The sequence below is a fragment of the Condylura cristata genome, unplaced genomic scaffold, assembly GCF_000260355.1.
Source record: "Condylura cristata isolate star-nosed mole 26May11 unplaced genomic scaffold, ConCri1.0 scaffold00008, whole genome shotgun sequence".
NCBI lineage: Eukaryota > Metazoa > Chordata > Mammalia > Eulipotyphla > Talpidae > Condylura > Condylura cristata.
In genome coordinates, this window is record NW_004567109.1 from 29,196,354 (window position 1) to 29,224,013 (window position 27,660).

At 42.2% G+C, this 27,660-nt stretch overlaps 2 protein-coding genes across 2 annotated transcripts in view; one reads left to right on the forward strand and one right to left on the reverse strand.

Annotated features, from left to right (window-relative positions):
* Positions 1-2,354: 2,354 nt before the first annotated feature.
* Positions 2,355-15,696, reverse strand: ECHDC2 (enoyl CoA hydratase domain containing 2). Its single transcript, XM_004679020.2, has 10 exons — positions 15,561-15,696; positions 12,492-12,559; positions 12,335-12,422; positions 10,535-10,621; positions 9,635-9,727; positions 7,942-7,998; positions 7,575-7,762; positions 5,032-5,082; positions 3,596-3,643; positions 2,355-2,869 (listed from the first exon to the last, which is right to left on the reverse strand). The coding sequence occupies exons 1-10, from the start codon at positions 15,694-15,696 to the stop codon at positions 2,792-2,794; spliced, it is 894 nt and encodes a 297-aa protein (XP_004679077.2). The 3' UTR covers positions 2,355-2,791.
* A 4,925-nt stretch (positions 15,697-20,621) lies between these two features.
* SCP2 (sterol carrier protein 2) overlaps positions 20,622-27,660 on the forward strand; it is a 76,782-nt gene continuing 69,743 nt past the window's right edge. Inside the window, exons 1-2 of the mRNA XM_004679021.2 lie at positions 20,622-20,773; positions 27,230-27,287. Coding sequence (XP_004679078.1) covers positions 20,699-20,773; positions 27,230-27,287 — 133 coding nt within the window. The 5' untranslated portion in view covers positions 20,622-20,698. The remainder of the gene's footprint in view (positions 20,774-27,229; positions 27,288-27,660) is intronic.

Genomic DNA, 27,660 nt, shown 5'->3' on the forward strand with positions numbered 1-27,660 from the left:
GTGGTGGTTGAACTGGCTGCCTCATTGGTCTTTCATTATTGGTTTTCTATAAATTACAAAACATTGGATTTATATAATCCCAAGCCAATTTGTAATTGTTTTGGGAATAAACCTTCAGCACTTTAGAAAAACCAAGTCCGGGACTCTTGTGGACTCGGGGAGCTCACATTGGAACAACTACGCCATTATTATTTTTTTTATTCTGGACAATTAACTCAGGGAGTTTGTAAAAGGAAGGGTAAACGAAAGACACCCGCTTCTCCCCGGTCGGGCCACCTTGATATTTATGTTAAATTTCATGCTTGAAAGAATTTTTCCAGTTATTCTTGGTTTTGTGAAGCCACTGGAAAAAGAAGCAGTGAAAAGTTCTGGGAAGGATATGCTCATAAATGTATTGTTTGGAAGGTTGAACGTCTGTTAGAAGGGAGGAAAAAATAAAAAAATATTTGTTATTAATGTGCTTTCTGCTTGTGGGTGGAGGGAAGAGAAATGTATTTTTTACAATTTTGGATATAGCCTATATCTTTGGCCTTTTTACCCTTGACTTTACACTTTAGCAAAACATTCTGTGTCAAGTGGGTGTATTGGTGGGACATGGTGGGATTTAGGACTGAGAGTAGAATTTTAAGATGAAAGGTTATAAATCTTAGTTCCTCAAATTTTTCAGTGGGACCATGACCACAACTGAGAGTAAGAGAAAGAACCAGAAAAATTTAGCCAAAGATTTTAAGAGATGCTCTCTTAATATGAAGACAAGGAAAATATGGGCTTTTCTGACAACCATCTTTAACTATAATAGAAATTATCAGAAGCTTTGATGGTGTCCTTTGCAAAGCGCCTTTGTGTAACAAAATATGAACCCCTTCTTTGCCTTATTATTAACAAATACTGAAGCATATTTTGCCTTTCAGCTCTTTTAAGTTTTCCAAAGAACAAAATTAAATCCTTTTTTGATTAGTTGCATATCTTAGGGCTAGATTTTTAACTGGCTTGATTCAGATTATCTCTCTCTTTTTTTTTTTTTAAGATTTATTTATTCATACAGAGCTGGGGTATAGGCCAGAGGTATAGGTGCAGTGAGAGGATCCACCAGAGACAGTAGGATGCAAAACAGGCAGATCAAGGAAATACACTGCTGAGGAGAGCAGGGGTGAGACAGGAGAGGTCTGCTGTGCCCTGTGGTCACCTCCCCTGCCAGTGGCTGCACCTAGCTTAGCAGTGCTGCACTTTAACCTGCTGCACCACCAGGGAGGGCCTGCTCATTCTTATTCTTAACCACATTCAATGCTTGCTCACCATTATCCCTTTGGATAAGGGGGATTTATAAACATCCTTCTACATTCCTAAACTGTACTGTTTTCTCTCATTCACCTTCTGAATGACGTTAAAAGGGCTTCTTTGACCTAGCTCCCAATACTTTGGAACAACATGTTACCAGTTGCTATCTTTTGCTAATGTATGAATGTGCTAGGAACTAATGTCTTTTGAGAACCAACTCTATACCACTTCAAGTTTTGTCTTATTCATAGCGATCCTCTGAGGGTAGTAAGTTTTATCCTCCCCATTTTTGAAAAAGATTTATTTATTCACACAAAACAGGTACAAGCCAGAGTAGGCCACCTCTGGGGCTGGGGATCGAACTTAAGACTAAAACAGCTGCAGCCACCTTGCAGTGCTGTGATCTAACCCTTTGCGTCACCAGGGAGGGCCTATCCTTATTTTTTTTTTTCCCAAAGGGAACTATTTTCCCTTTTTCTTACTCTTTTATTTCCTTTTTTATTTTTAACCCCTTTTGGGGATAAGAGGAAAAGCTAATTGTAGGGAAGCCTGAGATTGTTTTAAGGAAAAGCAGTAAGAAATTAAGTCAGAGCAATGGCATGAAGCTTCTAGTGACATGCCTAGGTACGGCTTCCTCTAATAGGGTTATTTTAGTGCTAATTCCCACGCTCCCCAATGGTATGCAAAAGTCTATGTGAGCCACAGTGTAAACAAGGTTCGTCTTCCTAGAGCATCAGATTTTTTTTTTGTTATTTTTACATCATTTTGTACATTTTTTTTTCCATCTTAATTGTAATCCCCGCGGGTTTCCTATCACCAAGTCACCCATGTGCCATCACCATAATCCCGTGCATTTCCCTCCCCCCTCCGCCCCCCCCCTCGTTTTTATCCCCATTTTTAACAGATGAGAAAAGGGAAGTTCACTAAAGTAGTAACTTGTTAGAGTAATTATAGCTCATGTGGTTGGTGCTGGTTCCTGGATTCTTCTGTTATTTTCCCTTCTAAGAAATGATCACAACCTTGGGGCACATTTGCATTTAACAGTAAATCAAAAATTTTATTGGTATGTGCACATGCCCATGATTTAGTGACATAGGCTAAGCATGGGCTCAGAAAAGAAGGAAAGCTGGTGTGGTTTATAACATTTTGCCATCTCTGGTGAGCACTGACAACCACCAAGTATGAGAACCAACAGTTTGCAGTCCCCACAGTAGGGGATGGTTTTAATCCTTAGTTTATTATTCAAATGGGAACAAACCTATATTCTCCAAAGCAGAGCCAACCCAACCCTAGGGATTATCTGGGGCCAGGGTGAGGAGTAATGAAGGTAGTAGTGGGTGACAAAAATCAGCATTCTAATATTAGGCACCATGCTAATCAGTATGTTCATCATTATCCTTTTGAGGAATTAAAACCCAAAGAAGTGTTATGATGAGGATAGTCACACTGTTAATTTCCCTTCTAAATCCTGGCCTTTAAGACCCAGACTCTTGTGCCTGAGGTTAAATGGGAGTCACTTGCCAACAAATTTGGGAGGCCGCTTCTCCCTGAAGGCTGCCATGCCCTCCAACCGGTCCTGGGTGGGGATGTTCTGAAATAATACATAAATTCTTAGTTTGAGGGGGAACAGAACCAGAAGCCATTAAAGACTAACTTAAGCTTGTCCAGTCTGTGGCCAGACCAGAGTCCAGTTGCTCCTTGATCTCTGAGCAAGGCATCCCAGCTTCTAGCTCCTACGAGCTAGAATCTCAATCTCCCATGACACTGATAGGAGGCTGCTCAGCAGAGAAAATATTAGGTTTTTCAGTAAGAAATCTAGCTTTGATTCCTGGTATGTAGCTGGTTCTGCAAGTCCCAGGATTCCCTCTTTAAGAGTATTTCAGATGTTAACTTAGTATTTTGGACTAATCCAGGACCAGATACTAAATAGCTCAGCCGCTATCTGATATTTACTGCTCCACTATCACACAACCAGCTGGCTATTACCAGGGCCTTCAAGTTCAAGTCTGGCTGGACTTCTATGGAGTTACTACCGAGATAGTAGAAACCATTCTTTCTCTGTCAAATACCTCTATGTTCTGTGATTCTGTGGGTACTGAGTGGGGCAGGGTGTACCACCAATATCAGGTGACCAAGGAAACAGCCAGAGAAATTGGTTCTTTTGGTAACATCCAGATTAATTGTAAGGAGGGGATGGCATAACACTGAGTCTTTTGGTTGGGGAGAATCAACTAAGTGGTTCATATATTGCACTAGATTTCTCATCCTGGGCCAGCCTCTGCTTGTAAGTATGCATGGACTGGTAGTGGCCTTTTACCTGAGCATAGCATATCCCTTCGATGACCATCCCTGAGGCAATGTCCACCTGCAAGAAAGAAGTACCTGGATCAGCCTGGCCTTGTCCACCTCCATCTACACTGCAGCCGTCCTGTCCTACTACCTATACCATTCGTTACTTTTTCATGGGTTTTTTCAGCAAAGAATTACCAAGGCTCACTACACCAGTCTACAACAACAGAGATGACCGCACTAAGGAACCCCTTACCTAGAAAAGGATCACCCTACCAGTGATAAAACAGTACTGGGCAAATGGGGGGTGAAATAAACGGGAGGGTTTTGCACAACCTTTCATAGCTGAGGAGGGTGGGCATGAGCTTGCGCAGTCACTGTTCTTCATTTGCTGCCTCACCCTAATGTTACCACCCTTCTAGTGAACTTCACAGGTTTTCTTTTTGTCCTGGGCCTTTATCACCAGAGCCCTGGCAACTTAGCACAGCTACCCAGTACTCACTGTTACTACCTCTAGGGAAAGTAAATTGTATATAATAAACTCATTTACTTTTTTACAACAAAGATTATTATCTCTTACACAACTGAGATGTTCTGGTGTTGAGAAAGGTGAAGTAATTTGTCCTAGGTCAAAATGATATGTGGAAGAGCAGATCTTTGAAGCAGACAGACAGCCCAGCAGAGCCTTACCCCTGTCCTGGGTGTGTTGTCTCACCCCAGCTCAGTCGAGTTGATCATTTATACACACCTTTGCTTTTGTTCATTGTATCCTTTTTGTAATTCTCATCCTTCTCAAGCCCATCTCTAGGAAACATTCTATAATCCTGTGCTATCTAGGGCCATAGCCACTGCCTTGTGGGCAGCACAGCTGGTTACTCTGGAATGTGCTTGCTAGCCTTCACCTCTTATTTGAGGTTGCAAATTTGAGGCTGTTTCTTAGCAGTGGGCTCCCCCACCCTCCCAAACACACACACCTTGTGGAAGTGACCCTATTTGATTCACCTTCGTGTCCAAGTTGCTAGCTTAGGTCTAGATTGAGTATTTAATTGGTTGATGTGTAAGTTAATGTCTAGAAGTGAGTTAGCTGTATCAAGGCATTTTCCCTGAGTTCTGTCTTTGATGGCACACTACTGAGCAGAACAAACTGGAGAACATGGGCTGAGAACCCCACAGACCTAGGTTCTTATTACATGCTTGTTCTGTGATCCTGGATAAAACATTTTTGTTCCTGAACCTTTTCAGTCTTTTCAAGGGAGAGAAATGAGGATAAGTAATTTGTACTATTAACCTAGACAAACTTAGGATTTTTGTAAATGGATAAACTAATGCAGACCAAGAAAGCAAGCTTCAGACTCAGTCTCTTAGAAGATTTCAGTTCCTGAGTTCTTTTTCCTTTTGTGTTGTCAAGTCTCTTTGAGTCATGAAAGTGCTACCTCCTTGCCACCCAAATCCTTACCCTCTTACCTCTATTCCGCGGTTAATTGCTACTTTGCCAAGCCTCACAGCAATAGGGGCCTAGGAAAAAGAAGAGGCTTGGTTGAGGTGATTAGTGTTAATTGGCTTGAAGTAAAATGAGGTGCTTATCTCTGGGGGTGGGTAGGAAGACAAGTCCTGGACAGGGAGGCAGAGGGTCAGTTTTTTTAAAATTAAGATTTATTTACTTATGCACACAAGAACTGGGGTGTAGGTTAGAGGTGCAGGGTGAGAGGATTCACCAGAGACGCTGGAGCAGAACAGGTGAATCTACTGAAATACAAAGCTGGCGAGACTGGGAGAGGTCTGCTGCGACATGTGGGTCAGCTCCCTGTCTGGGGATCGTGTTCATGCTACAGTGTTTGGCAATAGCTTGCTAGTGCTGAGACTTTACCCTGTACTACCAGGAAGGCCCAAGTTCCAGTAAACTGATGATTGTTTTGTTAGTGCTTATTGTTACTCAGCTGGTGTTCTTTGTAACAAAGGAAGACTGTTCTTACGCTTCTATTTGATTTGCATATCATGAACATTACTTAGGTCTTAGGTAACTGATTTCTCAACAAAGAAAACTAAAAACTATGTAGATTGTTTATATGTGACAAATACCTAATTGTACTTCATTGGTAGATATGTATATGAGAATTATTAGAAATAAGATTAACAATTTCATGTTATTTGGAAATAACAGTGGGTCCTACTGTGGCCACAGCATGCCCCATTTCTTTGTTCAAGTAGAAGACAACTAAATCCATATTCAGAGGGTAGTGTGTATTTTCTGTTTCAGGAGAAAATTTGTTAAGACATCGACCTTGAATATAATGACAGGTCTTTTTTCTTGATTAATCTTTAGATTCATTTGACTGCCTTCTTAATGGTTTGTCCACTAGAGGGCAGCCTTCTGTTACACCATCAGGGCACTCACAGAGACCCATATTCCTTTTGGACACCTAGGCACTCAGTAACTGCTCAAAGTCCTTAAAGATTCGTTTCAGGTTGCATCAGAATATAGTTGGGATTTGTATTTGTGGTACTAGTTTTTGGTATGCTGGTATTTTGATATACTGAAGTATTTGTGTATTTGAAATACTGAAGTACTAGTAAATTAGTGGAATACTAACAAAGGTGAACCCTGCATTGTGTATGTAGTATATTCCCTATGGAAGTAGGCCCTCACTTAGTTTTGCATTCACTGACTTCCTGAGCAGATGTAAAGAAACTGGCAGAATAAAAATTATCCAGGCAACAACATCAGATTCTCCATGTAAATGATGACATCATTGTGGGGGGTAGGGGAGAATGGAGCTCTGGTGGCACAAGAGGTTAAGTCTCAGCACTATGCAGCTATCCACAGCTACTGCAGCATGAGTTTGATCCCTGGCCAAGGAACTGACCCTCATGGCACAGCAGATTTCTCCTGTCTTGCCTATTGTTCCCTCAGCAGTGTATCTCAGTACATCTGCTTGTTCTGCTCCCCATTCTGTCTCTCGTGAATCCTCTCCCTACTCCTTTGGCCTACACCCCAGCTTTTATGCAAAGATTAAAAAAAAGGGTAATGAACAAAATAATGCTTTCTTTTTAACTATTAATTATTAATAAAGGTTGTCTCCCCCCCCCAAGAGGACCTCAGAGCTATAAAAGGATATAGGGTTATTTAAATTTAAAGGAGGCAAAAAAATTTTAAACCAAAAAAAACCCCACCTTATTTTCATATTTAATTATAATACCTATTAATATTAATGTGAATGCATTAGTAAGAATTTTTAGACTTTCAATTAACTGTTGTGTTTGTAAATTTTGAAATTTGAAAACATTAAGTATTTTCAGATTTTAAATTATACATATTCTTTAGAATAAAATATCCATTTTTATATTGTATTCTGTATCATGCAAAATAAATGCCAAGTATTAAAATTTGCAGTCACTTTTCTGACCTTGATGAATAAATCCCTTAACCTTTCAGGGTCTGTTATATCATAAATACAATGGGTATATTCACTTCCGTTGGACTGTTCTGGGGTATAGGCTAAAAGAGTGGGGGTGAGAGGATTCACGAGAGACAGAATGGAGAGCAGTAGAGGTGGATGTACTGAAATATACACTGCTGAGGGATATATCTTTAGGATATTTCAGTGTGGTAATAGCCAATACAAAGGCTACTAGTCCCATGCAACTATTAGAATTCGAAATGAGGGAAGTGATTAGCGAAATCTTTAAAATTACAGGTGGCTCATGGCTGTGGACAACACAAGTGTAGAACATTTTCAGCATCTGAAGTTCTGTTAGTGCTGTTCTGAGGATGTTCAAACCCATTTATTTTAGCCTCTCAACTCAGTTTTTATTTTAATTTAAAGTTAATTTGATTTAGTTAACTGGTTGGCCGAATGGACCCAAAAACAAAGGAGAGTTAATTTGATGAGTGTTGGTAAATGGACCTCATGTGGCTCCACAGGACACCTTCACTCCCCTCCACTCAGAGCCTCGACACATGTCCCTGTGGCACAGGTCCTCCCTCTTGTGCTGAGCTGCCATCACACCTGGGGCAGGATCTCCTGAGCCAGTGCTCGTGCCCGGTGGTAGGCGGCGTTGCCCTCCTCATTCTGGGGCACAGCATGGTTCACCAGCCCCAGTGCCTGGGCTTGTACCCCACTCAGTCTTCGGCCCGTGAAGATGAGCTCCTTTGCCAGGGCCACCCCCAGGCATCGAGGCAGTCTCTGAGTCCCTCCTGCCAAGATGGAGCAGAAGTAGTAGACCATGTGAGAAAGATCTAACCTGGAGGCAACCAAGACTTGGAACAAATTGTGAGGGTGGAAGGGCAGAGTCCTGACTAGGGCAGAAGAAGCAAGCAGGGTAGAGTAGAACTAAGCAGGTAAAGTGAAAAGTGAATGTTGTGGGTAAGGTTACCTGCTCCTGGGAGGAGCCCTCGGGTGGTCTCGATCAGTCCCATCATGGCCGAGGAAGCTGTTTAAACAGAACAGAGTGAAGCCCCCAGCCACTCCAGTGCCAGTCCCTGGGTGTGGACACACCTGCCTCTATGCTGTATTATACCTTCCAGTCAGTAATTTTATGATTTGACGACAGCCAAACCTCCTAGCCTGAAAGTGGAGACCCAGGCCCTCATCTGCCTCCCCCACTATAGGTGTCTATCACCAAGCACCTGATTAGAGTCTTCATGAACCTGAACCTCACAGGTGGGGAAGAAATGATTACCCCTTGTCTGCCTCCTTCAGAAAGCTGCTAAGCATTAAATGAGGTAATAAGGCTTGGAAAAAAGAAGCGGTTCCTGAAAGGTGCCCAATACCTGTATCTGAGTGAATGGATTCTCTGCCTCATGCATGACTGCTTGCTCTGGCCTGGCCGCAAGTGTCTGACTTCTGCTCTACTAGTTATTCCCCTCAGCATTTTGGCAACCTGAAATTTCCCTGACTGTTTTCAGTTCATAGTCTCTTACTGAGGTCTTCCTCTGAGAAGCCCTCCTTGTGTGTCCCACGCCAAAGGCTCTCCTGTATTCCTTCCAACAGGCCACCTGAACCATTGCAGTGTGGGCCAGAAGGAACAGCCATTACTACCGCCTATAATGCATTTACTCTTCACCCTCCTGTCCTCCCTAGCTCTGTGAATTAATCACCCTAAACAGCCAGGTGAGAAGCAGAGTTAAGGATAAGTCTTGACATGTTTTGATGCCTTCTGTCTGGAGTTACACTTTTTAAATGTCCCACCTGGAGTGCAAGGAGACAGTAGTGATGGGAAGCATAGCACCATGGTGGCCTGAGACTTTCTAACTGCCTCCAAGAAGGGTGTACCTAACAAGTGAGTAATCTTAAAAAGTGACTACTGGGCCCTCCCTGGTGGCACAACAGGTTAAAGCATAGCACTATGAAGCTATCCACAGCTACTATAGCACGAGTTCCATCCCCAGCCAGGGAGGAGACCCACATGGCACATCAGACCTCTCCTGACCCACCTGCTGTTCCCCTTAGCAGTGTGTTTCAGTACATCTGCCTGCTTCTACTCCCCTCTGTCTCTGGTGAATCCTCTCAACCTTGCACCTCTGGCCAGTACCCTAGTTCTGTATACATATATTTTTTTTTTTTTCAAAAGTGCTTTTCTTCGTCTCCATTCTTAAAGCAAGGCCCACATACCTTTAACACATGATGGGGACCTTGACTGGTAAACCAGAGGGCTCTCTTCCTGCCTGGGTATGTTTGTGAGTCTCTGCAGGACCAGAGACGTATTGTCCCCTTGGCTCCCCCTTGTTCAAATGTGATTAAGAAATTACTTGGACAGAACTGAAAGATTGCATGACTGTCTCCTTTTTATCCTCCTCAGCCTTTTCTCTCTGTGCAGTCCTGTCAGCAATTGCTCTGGGGTTGGCAGAATCATTCCTAAGATAAGGTGTTGTGAATAATTAGAGCAGTTCATGGCTGGGCCAGGAGGGGAACCAGCTTTCACCTGAACCCCACTGTGCCCTCCACTTTGCTTTTAGTTTTGCTTTTGGTTGTAAGCCAAGAGCAGTCACTTTATTTCAGAATCTCAGATGCACCATTTCATCCTTCCCTCCCCACTCTATCACCTGCCCCCTCCCAATACCTAGTACCTGCCACTCGAAGGTCACAGGCCAAGGCGAGTTCCAGGCCTCCACCCAAGGCAAAACCATCCATAGCTGCAATGGTGGGTGCAGGAAAGTCTGCTGTAGAGATGAAGAAAATCTCAGCCTGTGAGGCACTAGCAAGAGCAAGACAGAAACTCAAGGTTGGGGAAAAGTGACCTGGCTGGGATAGAGGGCCTCATTGGCCCCCTGTTTGAGGACCTCACCTGGTACCTCAGCCAGGTCATCTTAGAAGTTGATTTTCCCATTGAGGAAAGTTGTGCGATCAACTGGGGAATCAGAATGGGGAAATGGCCTGGATGCTACCTCAGGCCTACTTCCCTGGTGGCCTTGCTGGGGCTTGCCCTTTTCCTCCTGTGCTCCATGCTGGGTGCTCGGGACACACTGAATCAGACATAGGGAAGGCAGACCCTATGGTTACAGGCAGTGGTGACCCAGGGTGATCTGTGCTCTGCTAAAGGAGCCTTGGAGCTTGGGTCAGGGAAGGATTCCTGGAGGAGTTGGTGGTTGTTTTAAAAGGATTGATAAAAGGTTCAGGTAGCCAAAGGGGAGTATTCTAGTCAAAGGGAAAAGCAATTGTCAGCACCTGGAAGCATGCTGGGTAAAAGCTGATGCTTCTGAATAGTCATGTTTCACCTCTGAAGTTACAGGTAGGGGATAGAAGTAGGAGTGCTGGGGATGAAGTGTTGGACCTAGCAAGGCATATCTGAACCCTCTTGTCACCCTCTTAGTAGAATTCCTTATGCCCATCCCTTTGGGATTATTGGCTGTCTTCCACAGAGATGGACTGATAAACAGAAATAGCACTTACTGAGAGGATGGTGAGTGGGTGGATCTGTGACCAACAGAGACCCTGAATGCACTCCTTAATCCAACTCTGACTCTTACCAATCTCATTCATCAGGCCTCGGAGCCGCTGGACAAAGACCCCCACCTCTGCCTCACTCATCTGCTCCCGCTCCTTCAGGTCTGCACCTGCAGATGGTAACGGGTTGGTGATATCCCTTGGGAAATGACCCCATATTGAATTCCAGGCTGTTAAAGGGTCCAGCAATGGAGACTTGGGGGGGGGGAAAGCAGCCAGAGGAAAGAGTAATGCCAGGAAAGTGGTCAAGAAAGCCAGGGAGGGAAAAGTGGGGGTAGGGGGAGTGGGATCAAAAAAGGGAAACTAACTACAACAGCAAAAGGATAAATTGAACTTCATCAAACTTAAAAACTTTGTGTCAAAGGACACTATGAAGAGACTGAAAAGACAACCCACAGAATCAAAGAAATTTTTGGCAAATCACCTATCTGATAAGGAATTAATATTTAAGATATATAAAGAACCCCAACAATGGCACCCTGCCCACACACGTACACACAAAGGATTTCAACAGACATTTCTCCAAAGATAGACAAGTAGCTAATAAACACATGAACATACTCAACATCATTAGTCATGAGTGAAAATGCAAACCAAATCACGAGATGCCACTTCATACTCTTTAGCATGGCTATTACAAATAACAGAAACAGGGTTTGTGTGAATGTGGAAAGACCTAGTACTGAGCTATATCCCCTTGAAAGTTCCTGGAACTTAAGCTCCTTCCTGTCTCCCCAGTGAGCCCCACTGCTCCCTCCTTTCCTCCCAGGGTTCTCATAGCGCAGTTTAATTCAGTTCTCACTGACTTGCTGTTTGTTGTGGGCCTGGGAGACATTATTCCCCATCTTTGGAGCAGAATTCATGGTGTGTGAATGTTTTTAAGTGAAGTATTTTATATTGATAATACTGGCTTACAACCCTGTATATAATTCAGAGGGACAGTTTCCTACTTCATACGCATGTTACCATGCCACACCCATCACCAGTCTCCCATAATTTACTATAGTCTATTGGGACCTTTCCTGACTATGCTCCCTACTCTCTATCTTCTCCCTCTAATAGCTTCAATTCTACAGTCAGATTTCTAGGGTTCATTTATTTATTGTCTTATTTTACTTTGTTCCTGTATAATTCATGTATGAGTGAAGTCATCTGGTATGTCTTTTTGATTTATTTTTGCTTAGTATAAGCAAACTATGTTACAAATAGCAAGATTTAATCTTTTTTAATAGCTGAGTAATATTCCATTGTGTATATGTATATATGTGCGCGCATATATGTATACCCATATCTATATACACACACATATACATATCTATACACACATACATGCACACATACATATATGTATATGTGTGTACCACATTTTCTTAATCCATTCATCTATCCTTGGACATGTAGGTTGTTTCTATGACTTGGGTATCATAAATAGTGCTAATGAACATGAGAGTGCATGAAGCCTTTCAAAAAAGCGTTTTTGCAGTCTTTTGGTAGATACATGGGAGTAGAATTGCTAGATTGTATGGTAGATCTTTTTTTAATATTTTGAGAATTTTCCAACTGACTAGACCAGTTTCTTTAATGATGATATAGCAAAAAGAACAAGGATTTGGGACTCAGGGAGATCAACTTCAAATTGAATTTTATCAATCCCTTCCTAGCTGAGTAACCTAGGCAAGAAATTTTACCTCTTGAGTCTTTGAATTCACATCTTTAAAAGTGGAAGTCAAATGAATCCTGTGCTGGAACTCCCCTCATCCCCTTAATCCTTGCATACTGGTGGGAGCTCTGCTGTGCCCCAGTGGGACAAGGAGGAAACCCACCTGCACAGAACACACCCTTCACTCCACTTCTGAAGAGCAGGACACGTATTTGTTGGTCCTCCCGGAGCTGGGCCAGAGCTTCTAGTAGCTGCAGAAAAGACCCTATCAGTTATCTCCCATCCATTCCCAACCCACCCTAATAGCTTGCCTTCCTTACCTCGCTGACAAAGACATTCCCCAGGGCATTTCGGGCTATTGGTCTGTTCATCAGAATCTCAGTGATTCCTGCAAGGAAAGGGGCAGCCTTGGGTGAGCCAGCTGGCCCAAGGTGGGCTCACACCTAGAGGAAGGAGGCCTGAATTCTGGGCAGTATATACCCTTGATGAGCAGTATGACTTGAGACAGTGTGGGATAAAGCAATCTAGAAGGTGAACCTGGACAATTAGAGATTCTTCCATTACCACAATCCTAGGAATATTCAGTTCACTTGCTTTCCTCACTTCCAGAGGCTGCCCAAGGACATATCTCTGAAATAAAATGTGGTGATGGGAGTCAACAGAAACGACTGGAAGGTGGTGTTAGAGACCTATTGGTTTGACAATTGCTTACTAATATAGAAGGGGAAACTCCCAGAAAAGGAAAGAAGTTTCCCCAAGTTAACAGCTGGACAAAGCTAGCATTCCCCATGTCAAATAGCTAATAATCTTTGAGGGAAGTTGAGACACATGGAAAATAAAGGGACAGATGTAGATGGGAGCGGTAATTTCAGAAGTATTTATATAAACAGGAAAGGGGAGAGGTCCTAAGTTAGGTGCATAGTTAGAATAAAACACAGTTGGGTCCACTTGAAAGGAACCCGGGATAGAAGAGAGAAGATGGGAAGTTGAGGTTGTGGTGAATTTTGAATGCTCAGTTAAGAAGTTACAGTAGAGCCATACTCTACCAGGAGTGGTTAACTAGCCAATTTGGTTTTCAAGGACAACAGGTAAAATGTGCTAATACTCTGGTGCCATCAGCCTATGCGAAAGGCAAAATCTATGACTGTGGCTTTTAACACAAACATCGAAGGACCCCAGATAATTTTTTAAATTATTTATTTATTTATGCATGTAAGACATAGGGTGCAGGCCAGGGTGGAGGGGATATGTGTGAAATGGTTCACCAGAGACAGAGTGGGGGGCAGAACAGGCAGATCTACTGAAATACACTGTTGAGGGTAGCAGTAGGCAAGACAGTCAAAGTCTGCTGCACCATCTGGGTTAGCTCCCTGGCTGGGGATCAAACTAGGGCTGCAGTGGCTGCCTGACAGTTTGATAGCACTAGACTTTAACCCCTGTGCTACCAGGGAGAGTAAGCATACCCCTTACTCTCATACTTAGTTCACTGCCAAATTGGCAACAGGCTTCCTTGGAAGTTATGATTATTTTTCCTACTGTAAAGATTAAGAAATTGAGAAGTTAAGTAATTTGAACCAGGTCTGATTTCAAAAATTGTTAACTATTAGATTGTCATGCCTCTTTTGGGAGGCCCCCAAATAATTTTGAGGGGGGGTTGTTTCTCCTGTTGTGAATATCTTTCTTTTGCATCCCCTACTACTTTTTGATTTATTCCTACCCATCTTCTACATACTTTTGGATAGAGGTGGAGACTTTTTGCATAGAAGAACTAGGGTAGGCTAAAGGTGCCTAGGTGGGGGAAAGAAGGGAAGAGTGGGAGGTGAGAGGAGTCACCAAAGACAGTGGGAAGCAGAACAGAAGGATTTACCGAAATACACTACTAAGGGGAGTAGCAAGGGAGACAGGAGAGTCTGCTGTGTCATGTGTGGATTACGTCGCTGGCCAGGGATAGAACTCAGAACTTGTTATAATGCATCCAACTACTTAGAAGTAAAGTGCGACATCTATGACCTGTGACAGACACACACACACACACAGAAAAACAAGTCTCTTTTTAGTTAACTCAATTACAAAAGAGGCATGACAATCTAATAGTTAACAGGTTTTGAAATCAGACCTGGTTCAAATTGCTTAACGTCTTAGTTTCTTAATCTTTACAGTGGGAAGAATAATCATAATTCCCAAGGAAGCCCTGTTGCCAGTTTGGCAGTGAACTAAGCATGAGAGTAAAGGGTATGTTTTAAGGCTCAGCAAACCCACATGGGCAGAGAAATTCTCACCAAATGTGAGACAACAGCAGCCTCTACATGTCTGTCAGAGTATGTGGGCTTCCCTAGTGGCACAGGGGTTAAAGCCTTAGTGCCATCAAGCTAAGAGCAGGCACTGCAGCCTGAGTTCCATCTTGGCCAGGGAGCTAATACACATGGTGTAGACCTCTCCTGTCTTGCCCACTGCTCCCCTTAGCAGTGTATTTTAGTACATTCTGTATTGAGTACATTTCAGTATTTTGTTCCCAACTCCCCACACCAACAGCCTACATTCCATTCTGCGCATGCGCGCGCACACGCACGCACGCACGCACGCACGCACGCACGCACGCGCGAGCACACACACAATATGCAAGAACAGGAAGCACGGTACTAGGTTTATGTGGGTAAGTAGCTCTTTAAAATTTATCACAAGAAAAGTATGAGATGTACAGTACAATGTACTTGGACACTAGCAGTTACATCAAATGAAGAGAAGAGAGGATGGGATTGGGGAGAAAGTAAAGACAAGGGCCTTGTCCTGACAGTAAATGTGCAAAAAACTGAGGAGTGGTAAATGCTAGGTAGTGCCCTGGAAATCCAAAACAAACAATGGAGGCTGTTTTTTTAGGGGCCAGGATGAACTTTCCCCTTTGAGTCAGAGGAACACGAAAGTTGGCCTTGGGACAGGGGCCCTCCTACCATAGCAGCTCTCCGGCGATTCCCTCTTCCCTTCACCATTCTTGGCAGCCAGGAGCTAAATCACTGAGCCCTGCCAGTTTCTGTGACCCAGGAGGGAAATAGGGCTTTTAAACTCCTGTTGGGGACACTTGTGCCTAGTCCTACCCCTGAGAGAACCCTTTCCCTTGACTCACAAAGCCCCAGGCTATTAGATGAGGAATTTGGGAACTAAGATACTGTGTCACCACAGAAAGTGGGCAGCCAGTAAGGCAGTCTTGGGCCTTGCAAAGTTTGGGGAGCCTAGGCTGTACAGAAGAGATTTGGGATCTCAGATTTTTAAGCGCAGTGGCGCTGGCCAAAGCTGTAGCCCTGGCAGCAGCGTTGGGCGCGGGGTTCACCTCAGCCCAGCCCAGACTCTGCCCTGTTCTCTCCAGGGCTCTCCACCTAACACAGCTCACTTACCTTGGTCGGGCCCCTCCAGGGCGCGCACTTGGATTTCGCGGTCCACTTCCGTTGCATGGGAGGCGCAGCCACGGGCTGGAAGGGGACCCCAGAGGCGCAGGAGCTGCTGGGCGCTCTTTACTACGGTGCGCAGCATCAGGGCGCACCAGAACGGTGAGGCTGGGACCCTCCAATTCCTCTTCCGAAGTTAAGTTCTCTCTCTGTTGGACCCCGGCGTTTCGCCAACAGCTCCACCTATGGGTGGAGAAGCCGACACTGCTCTCTGCTTCAGAGAGAGCAATAGACTCAGGAGAAAGCCCAGCTAGTGTGATTTGGGGCTGCCTCCCTAAATGTCAGTGCTTTAATCGGTAAAATAATAATATTAGTGACTTCTATCAAACATAAAGTTAGACGCTGAGGTGGTGAGGACAGATTTTAATGGGTAATTCGATGATACTGCGATTTTCTGACAAGATTTTCTGAATTTTTGATACAAGAGTGACACACATTTAGTAGGAAACGTACTTTGGGTTTTGAGCCTTTCCAAGCTGGGATATGATATATGCTGATGATATTGGGCACCCTCAGCAGCTCTAGCTCTCTGCCAGTCACAGAATCAGGAGTTAGACATTATCTTTTCAAATCAAGGGAGGCAGAACACTTAAGTAAACATATCTGTATATCAGTTCTGTTGCAAGAGTAAAGTACGTTGTGCACTGAATTAAACTTTGACCTGTACCAGAGGTGAGTGGGAATTTTAAAGGGAGCACGAGGAAATAAGGAGTTCTTATGAACAGGCACTATGTAAGAATCAAGGAAGTGAATTTTTTAAGTTTGCAGAGGGGTATTGATCCTCCTGAAATCCACCTGGGCTTGCTAACTGGTGTTTTTTCTAAGCATAGGCTCCTGCCTTCCACAGACACTGACAGACAGAGGCCCTATCATCAGCCATTGGCTAGGACAAACAGAAGAAAATTTAAATTGATTTTTGCAAAGAACTGGGGTGTAGGCCAGAAGTGCAAGGCATGAAAAGATTCACCAGAGACAGAGTGGGGAGCAGAATAGGTGGCTCTACTGAAATACACTGCCAATGGGGACAGCGGGTGCATGAGGAGAGGTCTGTTGTGCCATATGCTGGTTAGCTCCCTGGCCAGGGCTTGAACTCAGGGCTTAGCAGTGACAGCACTGAGACTTAACCCCTAGCCTACAAGGGAAGCCCAAACAGTAAATTCTTTTGTCAGCCTTGAATTTTCTTAGGCAGGCACTGTAACTAGGGGTAGGGTGATCCTTGGGATGTGGCCATATTAGGACCACGTAGTTTTTATAAGCCAAGGTTGAGGATAAGTAGAGAAGAGGGCTCAAAGGACCCTGACTAGAATTTGGTAAAGAGTGTCACCATGTCATGGTGTTAATATGACTATTGCGTATGGTTGGTGAACCTTGTTAACAATAGATGTTAATCTCATTTTAAGAATGCCATTTCATTTTTTTAAAGAACTGGTGTAAAAGCCAGAGGTGTGAGGGGGTGAGAGGATTCACCAGTGACAGAGTAGGGAACAGAACAGGCAGATATACTGAAATACACTGCTGAGGAGAACAGTGGCCAAGACAGGAGAGGTCTCCTGTGCCATGTGGATCACTCCCTGGTAGGGGATCGAATTCATGCTGCAGTGGCTGTGGATAGCTTCATGGTGCTGTACTTTAACCCATGGCACCATCAGGGAGGTCCAAGAGTGCCATTTCGTTTATCCATTCAGGTATTGTCTATTTTTACAGAATTAACTAACTTCCCATATGTACCTCAACTCATTCCAATTTTATGCTCAATAATTGGATGGAAAATATCTGTGAATATGAATCCCTAGCATCTGCCCATACAGTACACCCAAATTGCTCTTGTAGACACCAGCAGCTTAGTTTGGTTCATTCAGTGTGTCTCAGTAAAGAGTGTTCATGGTACTCTCTCCCTGCTCCTATCACACTAATTATTGAAGACTGCAAGCCACTAACAATCTTGACCTCCAACCAAATGGCTGGATTGTTAGGCAATCTAGAAACAGAATCATCTAGTTTTCAGACACCAGTGTTTGCTGGGGTCATCACTATGTTTATTAGGGTTAAGTAAAAATTAACTCTATCCTTCCTGGGTCTGATGGGAAACTTTCTCTCTGTGACTGTCTAGATAAATTGGGGTTTATGTCAATCCCGGTCATTTCTGACCCATTGCGCTTGCTTCCAATGAATTAATTCAGGTCATCTGGCTATATTCCATGTCCCCTTTTTATACTGAAGACAATTCCAATTTTTTACTTCCTAAAGAATCACAGACATGAGGCTTCATTAGAAAGGTTTTTTTTTTTTTTAAGATTTATTTATTTGTGCATACAGAAATGGGGTACAGGCCAGAAGCTCAGGGGCGGTGAGAGGCTTCACCAGAGACAGAGTGGGGAGCAGAACAGGCAGATCGACGAAGTACACTGCTGAGGGGAGCCGCGGGGAGCCGCGGGCCGGTCAGGAGAGGTCTGGCACGCCATGTGGTCACCTCCGGGGCAGGCGGGAATCGAACTCATGTGGAAGTGGCTTTAGCTTCTTAGTGCAGTGCTTTAACCCGCTGCACCACCAGGGAGAGCCATAGAAAGTTTTTCATAGAACTTTGAGGAGCAATTGAGGGACATCTCTTCTCTTAAAGAGGTTAATACTGTTAGGGACTGAATTGTGTTGCCCCAAAATTCATGTTTTGCCATTCTAACCCCTAGTGCCTCCTGATGTGATTGTATTTGGAGACAGGGTCTTTTAAAAGGTATTAAGTTAAAATGAGGGCACTAGGATGGCACCTAATCCAATTTTCTGATGTCCTTATGAGAAGAGGAAATTTGGACACAGGTAGGGAGGATAGACCATATGAAGACAGAAAAGAGCCATCTAAAGATCAAGGAGAGAGTCCTCAGACAAAACCAAGACTGCCAATACTTTGATCTTAGACTTCTAGAGTCTAGAGCAATGAAAATATAAACTCTCAATTTTAAGCCTGTGATGCTTTGATATGGCAGGAACCAACAAACTATTATACCAAATAAAGCATATTATTTTCCTAGGGAAAATATGAATTCTTCTTTTTTAAAATAATAAGTGCACACTTTGTTCTCTTTATTATTATTGTTCTTGGGGACTTCAAGGAAATTTAGTAAAGAAGCAAGGGAGATAGGACAAGAGCAGTAGTAACAGTATCCTTTCACCTCAGCACCTCTAGCCTACACCCCCATTCTTGTATGTATAAATAAATCTTTAAAAAATAAGAATGCTTTGTTTTATCCAGCCTTTCTAGATCTCTAGTAATAGGAGATTTTTGTACTACCTAGTCTTCTACATTGGAAAGGAAATGCTCCTTTTCAGTCTTTCCAGAATTAAAGGCAACTTTTATTCATCTCTACCTCTTTGGACTTCTATGTTGAAACCATCAGCATTTATTACATAATAATCTCCTGTGACTGCTGTTTCTGTTGAGTTGGTACTTGTCCACCAATCACATCACTGTCCTTAACAGCCAGAGTTTCAAGAAACAACTCTACATTTAACATTAACTGTACAAGAGGACACTCATGTAACTGCCCAAGAGCTGAAACAAGAAAGTAGATAGAATAGGGCCTTGTTTGAATTCACTTGAATTTAGCTAGAAACACTGTGGGCAATTCAAATATTTTACCACCTCAAGGGCTTTTTGGGTACTCATTTTGGAGGTATAAGTACTTTTTTTTTCTTTTGCAAGTAGGCATGTTCACAAATTCAGACTTTGTAAAGAAAAGCATTGAATATATATATATATATACATATATATATACACACATACATAGATATACGTGTGTATAAACACATTTGATCTAGTAAATTAACCTAAAATAGCCAAAATGAAAGGCAATCAAGTGTTTATTTGGGATCAAAGAATCAAAATTCATCATGTTTTCAAATAGAAAACGAAAATGTGACCTGAGAAGGAGATAAAAATTGGAGGTTTTAGAGTGAAAGGAAAACAAGTGGTTAAAGAGTTAGTGCTAAACTCATTCTGTACATAATTGGTTACTGATTGTGTTCTCTGGCAAAATTCCATAATCATCATTCTCTGGACTCAGAAGAGTCAAAACCCTTTCCCTACTGGTCTTTTAAGCTGCCACGGGAGAAATATTTGCTGTTTGGCCTAGGCCAATAAGACAACAACCACTTTTTCCACAGTGACAGCTCTTATCTGATTTTAAAATAATCCCACGTATGTGGCCTGATTTTTACAAGTGCTAATACTTTGTGAAATCTCATTTTAGTTCTCATAGAACAAGGCAAGGGATGATGGCGTTTCGGACAGGTTAAACTCACACCGCTAGTGATAGAATTTTGTTTTCGTGTTTGTTGTACATGTGCATACAGGAACCCCTTCTTTACAGGCTACAGTCCCAAGTTTTTGTTTTTGTTTTGAAGATTTATTTATTTATGCATACAGAACTGGGGTACAGGCCAGAGGTGCAGGGGCTGTGAGAGGATTCACCAGAAGCAGAATGGGAAGCAGAACAGACAGATTGGTGAAGTACACTGCTGAGGGGGGCAGAGAGCTCTGCCACACCAAGTGGGTCATCTCCCTGGCCTGTGATCGAATTTATGCTGCAGCTGACTTAATAGTGCTGCGCTTTAACCCGTTGCACTAGCAGGAAAGGCCCATGTGTAGTCCCAAGTTTTAACACACGCACTGACTCGCCCAGCTACTACCACCAAGGTAGAGACAGCTCTGGAACTTTATAAAACATTTCCCTCAGGCTATCCCTTTGAGTCTGGTGTCTAGCTACCCGTACTCAGCCTCAAGCCCTATCCTCTAGGCCACTCTGTCACAGTGAAGGCCCCAAATTCAAGAGGCTGGTACCAGGTTTTAAACTTCTTCAGCAATACTGAGTCTCCAACCCAGAACTTTCTCCCCGGGACCGGGATTCTCCAAAAGGTTACATAAACACTGGCCGCCCGCCGAGGACCCCGCGCCGCCGGCTTCTGCGCAGGCGCAGGCGCCCCAGCTTGCCCGCCCCCCTCGTGCCCCGCCCTCTCGCTTCCAGCTCTACCCCGGGCCCTGGGTCCGTCAGCGCCAGTGTCCGCTGCGCCTGCCCCTGCTCAGTACGCTCTGAACCATGTCTCTTGCCTCCTCACTGCAATCCCTTCAGTCTCGGCGCCGGGCGTTCGTGGTGGGGGTTGGGATGACCAAGGTAAACAGCCGTCAAGCCCGGAGGTGGCCTCCCTGCTTCTCTGAGTGTGGGTGAGGTCGGGGGAGCCCGGAGGTGAACGGGAAGCTGAGGGTGGGTCAGAGTCTGTCGTCGCGGGTCGCTTCTTCCAGTCCAGAGAGCGCCGGAGGGGCGTCCCAGCTCCCAGCCTCGGCTTCTTGTGCCATCAGAGTGGAGACTCCAGTAGATTGTGGTATAGAGCGTCTCTGGGGGATCGGAATGGCTCAGGGTTGCTCCTGCGGCCATGTCTTAGCCCCTCCTCTTTCCCTTTTCTCTCTGTGTCGGGCTTTGTGAAGGGCACCCCGAGATGACCCTGCGTCTTCACCTCTTGGTTCTGAGTGGGCTTCCGTCTGAGGAAGGGACCCTCCACCCGGAAGGAAAGCAGGTGTGACAGTCACCAGCTGTGACGCCCAGGAGTACACTGTGGAAGCCCTTCGCAGGGACAGTGTAGCTGGGGAGGAGGAACATTAGTGGTGTCAGCGGCTCAGCGGGGTGGCAGGGTCCTGAATCCTCTAACCTTTACGATCCTCAGGGGGCCACAGGGACCTGCAGTACGTTTCTTGATTCACCATCTCCATGCTTTGGTAACGGCACACTGTCCAGAATCTTGGTTGTTCACCTTTCTGTTTTCGTTCTTTGTACCATGTCTTCACTTGGCTAGTTTCTTTGAGTTTTAAAAGATGAGCCCCTGGTCCTCGACTTTCCCATAGAGCCCGCAATGCTCACCTCTTAGTACTTTGTGTTCTACTGAAACTCTGTATGTCTATACTTTTCCATAGCGTGTACGTTCTTCCAAGGTAAGTAACATGCCCTGATTCCTTGCTTTAGCTCTAGCAGCCAGAAGATGCCTAAAGTCTCAGTAAGTATCAGTTGGACAATACTACATGGGTCTGCTTTGTGAAAGAGAGTTCCTAGGGCAAGTTCTCTTTCATTAAATGAAAACTACGGCTTTCAACCCACAGCCCTAAAAATGGTCTTTGTCACCCTGTACAAACCTACAGTTTGGAGAAGACTCCATTATCTTATTTAATCCTCACTATATGTAATGGATTATACCCATTTTATTGTCTGTGTTTGAAGCTCAACATCTAAGTTATATGTCTTAATATAGTTCCTAAATTTTGGAATTGCATTACTTAAAATTGCTTTTTTCCCCCATGCTGTCTACCATATGTCACTATTGAAGTTAATTCACCATTTAAGCATATTTTCAATAAATGTACCAGGTATTACATACAAAGATAGGGGAAATGCAGTGTCTTTAAGAAATAAAAACTATGAGGAAGAGGCTAAGCAAGTAAGTGAAATACAGTGTGTTGTGACATTTTGTTAAACATGGCAGAATGAGAATAGGAATTTATTTCTATTGGTGCTTTCCAATCCCACTCACATGACTAAAGTAAGACAGTTTCTCAGAACTGAAAGAGAACTTCTGTTTGTAAAGGCCAGTCCAATGAAAAAAAAAAAAGCTTACATTAAAACATTGTTTTGAAATTTCAGAACCCCCCCAAAAAAATGATTCTAAAAACTTTTGCAGAGAGAAAAAAATTAGTGATATAAGAAGCTGGACTCAAAATAGCATTGATTTTTTCGGTGGTAACTTTGGACGCTTAAAAGAACGCTTTCAAATTTTCTGAGTAAATTTCTTTATTGGTAGATAATTGATCTATGACATTAGTTTCAAGTATATACCATATTAATCTGATAATTGTATCTATTCTGAAAAGATAACCACCTTAAGTCTAGTTAGCATTAGATAACTAGTTAACATTAGTTAACCACATGTAGTTATACATTTTTTCTTGTAATGAGAGCTTTTAAGATCTGTCTTAGTAGCTTTCAAATATACAATATTAACTTTTTCCTAAAAGTTTATTCCTAGTAATAAAATCCAAAATTGAAACTCAGGCTCTGAAAAATTTATTTTTTTACATATCCTTTCTTTTAAGATAACTAGTAAAAATGCCCACCAAAACGGTGGATTACTAAGAAGATGGTGGATCTTAGAGCAAATCCAACATAGGAGAACATTGAGGGATGTCAGCTCTGCATAGGTTTAGAGAGGAAACCTGTCCAGTTTGTAATAGGCCTGTGGATGAAGAAAAGTCCTATAGGGAAAATTATCATGAAGCATATGGATTTAAGAGGTATAGATATTATAGAGTTGTAGATAGGGACAAAGAAAAGCAAATGAAAAAATAAGACAGTTAAGCAAATTAAAAAACTATTCTCAGTAATGTTACTGATTATTAGCATTAGTATTTTTTATTCTGAGAGTGATTATTTCATGTATTACTCTGGTGTAAAATACATGAGTACATATGATATGTTCTACTTTAGTCATCCTTAGTTCTTGAGAACTAAGATTCTTGGTTGGGAAGAAAACAGGTAAAATACAATACAGAAGAGGGTAGGTTAAATTCTTCTAATTTTTAATTTAAATTTGAAGTGTTAGTATGAATTTATGAAGTATTTAATCTTTAAAGAAAAATTGTAACTACCTAGAAATATCAATACCATGGTCTTGAAATATCTTTTCTAAAATAAGTAGGTGCTTGGAAAAACTGAATTTTTCCATATTGGCAGGAAATACACAATATACAAATATACATGGTTTGGCCCATGTTTAAATACAAGTTCATGAGTTCATCTTAAAAACCATGTAGCTGTCACCTTTGGAGGATTATAGGGAACCTATCCATTAACTTGAAAGCAGGCAGATGGAAAGATTCATGCATTTATCGTTCCTTTGTGAACTGTAATTAAATAGTATACCAAGGGTAATTAAATAGTATACAAAGAGCAATGTTTTCTAAAAAGTATTTGATAAAAAAAAATTATCACTATTTGACAGACCCAGTGAATTAATGAATTTAATTAAGCAGTGGTATGTAGTAATTAAGTAGTGGTACATAGTAAAGTTTGCTAACTGGTGCTTTATCCAAGGTTAGGCTCCCACCTAGCACAGACCCTGGAGACAGGCCTTTAGATGTTGCTGGAAAAAATTAACTCTTTGGGCAACCATGTGTTTTTTTGGCAGGCACTGTACATGCTGTACAAATAACAAGTTGTACAAATAATAAATAACCCTAGGTATGTGGCCTTAAATCGTTATAACCACATTAGTGTTTAAGTCTTATGGGTCAAGATTGAGGCCTGAAGGTATACAAAGTACAATATTTAGACCTATGTATGGATGGTTTTATGGATCTGTTATTTATTATAGAAAGGGCAAAACTTTAAAAAGTGAGCTAACTTTTTTTCCCTCCCCCGGCACTTAATGCTTCTGCAATTACTGAAACCATCGGTATTTTTCTTTTTCTTTCTGGCTTATTTACTAAGCATGATCCCTTCCAAAAGGCATGTGTTTATGATTTGATTGCTGAGTAATATTCCATTGTGTATATGTACCACATCTTTTTTTTTTTTAAAAGATTTATTTATTTGTACATATAGAACTGGGGTACAGGCCAGAGGCTCAGGGGTGGTGAGAGGCTTCACCAGAGACAGAGTGGGGAGCAGAACAGGCAGATCAACGAAGTACACTGCTGAGGGGAGCAGCGGGCGGGTCAGGAGAGGTCTGCCGCACCGTGTGTGTACCACATCTTTTTAATCTAGTCATCTACTTTTTGGCATTTGGGTAGGACTGCTGCTTTTTATTATAACTCTTATAGTACTTTTTTGTTTCTGAATCTCTGTTTCAGGTGAAAACTAAAAACCAATTATCAACAGGACATTACTAGCCCCAGCAATCCACTTGTACCCTTTTCCAGTCACACCACTAGTCTGCAGTGGGTTACTACTATCCAGACTTCTCATGCTTAATACCATAGATTAGTTCAGGTTTCATGTTCAATATGTTTGTGAGCTTCATCCATAATTTTATGGATTTTCATTAATATACAAGTTGCTTACTTCAATATGCATTTTTCCAAATGTTATGGACTTTCGGTATTTTCCATATAAATATTTTAATTTTGGAAGAATGATTTTGTGTATGTTTATTTGCTTGACTAATCTTTAAAAAATTGCTTTAATTTCAGTAAGAAATGGGAAAGTGCAGTCATTTTACTAGTGGATGATAATTTAGTTCTTCATGGGTACTGCTTGTTGGAGCCTAGCATCATGCTCTGAGTATAGTAAGCTTTTTATGTAAATGTTCTGAATATAACTAGGGAACTGAAGGGTTAGTAGGGGGAGAATAGGCAAATTTGGGATCCCTAATTAGGGATTTATGAAGGATTCCATAATTTAGGAATTATGAAGAGTTGAGGTGAATCAAAGATAGGAACACTTGTTAAGTGTTTTGTGTGGTTCAGTTCAACAGGTGGGCGTTGAGCAATGAAGTGTCACATTTAAGTCAAATGACTATACAGTGTTTCAGATTGGAATTTGTAACCCATTGAGGAGTTGTAAAATGATGCCTTTAGCATTAAAATAATTGAAATATAATAATAAAAAAGTATCAACATAATAAAGATAAGTATTTGTGAAATTTGGGCTACAACATATGTATCTGTGTGTGCACTGGGTTGTGTTATATGTATCTTGTGGTTCGTAGTCAAAATATTTTAAAAACCTTTTCTCTTTAGCATGACTGCTGACCAGCAACTAGTCCACCTTATCTAATGGGATCACCATTTTTGGTGAATTTACTTCTTTTATGTTTCTTAAGTCTGCTTTCTATTCTCTTTGCTGCTGTCTTAGCTCTCACTCGGACTCTTTCAGAGTTATGATAGTCTCAGTGCCTCCAGCCTTGGTTCCCTTCATTTTACCACATTGTATTAGAATGGTCTCAAATGCAGGTTTTCTTATCCCAGTCTTTCTCTGCATACTAGGTATATTCTGTATTCTCTGTGTATTCTAAAGAGGTGTGAGCTGGTACATCTAGAAAGTGCTACAAACCATTTATGTAGATACATAAATATATAAATGAAAGATAGGGTTTATTTTTCAAAGCAATTTTATTTTGTTTTGAAATTTTATGGGAAGACTGAGCAGCAAGTACAAGAGTTCCCACATACTCCCTGCATCACATATGTACACAACCACAGTCTCTGCTACATCAGACTACTATATTTATTAAAATCAGTGAACCCTCACTGACACATTATCATCCTTTAAAGTCCATAGTTTACATTAGGGTTCATTCTTGGTGGTGTATATTCTGTGGGTATGTACAAATGTATAATGTTACGTACCCATTATTAAATATTAATTTCATTGCCTTAAAACTGCTGTGCCATCCCTCCTCCTCTTAGTCCTTAATAGCCACAGATCTTTTTACTCTATGCATAGTTTTGCTTTTTCCAGAATATCATATAGTTAGAATCATACAGTATGTATGTAGCCTTTTTAGATTGGTTTCTTCACTTAGTAATGTGCACTAAAGTTCTTCCATGTATTCTTTGTGACTTGATAGTTCATATCTTCTAGCATTATATAATATTCTATTGTCTGGAATACCACAGTTTATCCATTTACCTGCTGGAGATATTGGTTGCTTCTAAATTTTGGGTAATTTTAAATAAAGGTACTATAAATATCTGTATATAGATTTTTTGGATGGATACAATTTTTTTTTTTAAAAAAGATTTATTTTCTTATGTGTAGAAGAACTGGGGTATAGACAGGAGGTGTAGGGGGTGAGAGACTTCACCAGAGACAGAGTGGGGAGTAGGACAGGAGGACTGACTGAAATACACTGCTAAGGGGAGCAGCAGGTGAGACAGGAAAGATTTGCTGCGCCATGTGGGTCAGCTTCTTAGCCAGGGATTGAATTCAGGCAGCAGTGGCTGTGGATAGCTTCATAGTGCTGTGCTTGAACCCCTTGTGCCACCAGGGAGGCCCCAATTTTGTTCATCTTTTTCCTTTTTAAAAAATATTTACTTATTTATGCACACAGAACTGGAGTGCAGCCAGAGGTGTGGTGGGTAAGAGGATTCAGAGACAAGAGTGGAGAGCAGATGGCAGATCTACTGAAATACACCGCTGAGGGGTGCAGCGGGCAGGTCAGGAGAGGTATTCTGCTCCATGTGGGTCACCTCCCTGGTGGGAAATCAAACTTGTGCTGTAATAGCTGCAATAGCTTCTTAATGCTGTGCTTTAACCCATTGTGCCACCAGGGAGGGCCCCAATTCTGTTCATCTTTAAAGATTGAATTTAAATGTCAGTTCCTCTGGGAAGCCTCCCCAGTTCTCACTCTTAAGGTTGTGAATTTCTCTCCCAAATCATTTATACTTTTGACATGTTAGTGTTGTTATCTGTTTTCCTTTAGATAAAAGGCCCCTGTGCATTTTGTATTTATTATTGAAGTCCAAAAATATGATAGATGCTCAATATGTTTTTGTTTAAATTAATAGTGAATTAATTTCTATAATGCTTTGTTGTGAAAAAAATCTGTACTTATTTCTGTTTGACTGTCTTTCTCTGTATTTCTAGTTCTTCAAGCCTGGAAGTGGGAATTCAAGAGACTACCCTGACCTGGCAAAAGAAGCAGGTAATATAAAGTGGTTAGAAATTTAAACATTATAGTTTATTGTGTGGTCTGTTTTGACTTTGGAGGAGCCTGGCAGCCATAAAAAGAAATCTGGTTATGGAAGAAGAATCTATCTTCCCTAGTGACTCACTAGATAGGAGAAAGGGAAGAGCTTGGGTCTAAGTTAGCTAAAGAGTGAGGGCAGTCATTTTTGTGCTGTCCAACTGTTTGTTAAAACAGCAAAGGACACTGTGGGAGAGAAAATTAGGGTCATTAAAAGTGATAATTTGGGCCCTCCCTGGTGGCGCAGCGGGTTAAAGCACTGCACTGAGAAGCTAAAGCCACTTCCACACGAGTTCGATCCCCGCCTGCCCGGGAGGAGACCACATGGCGC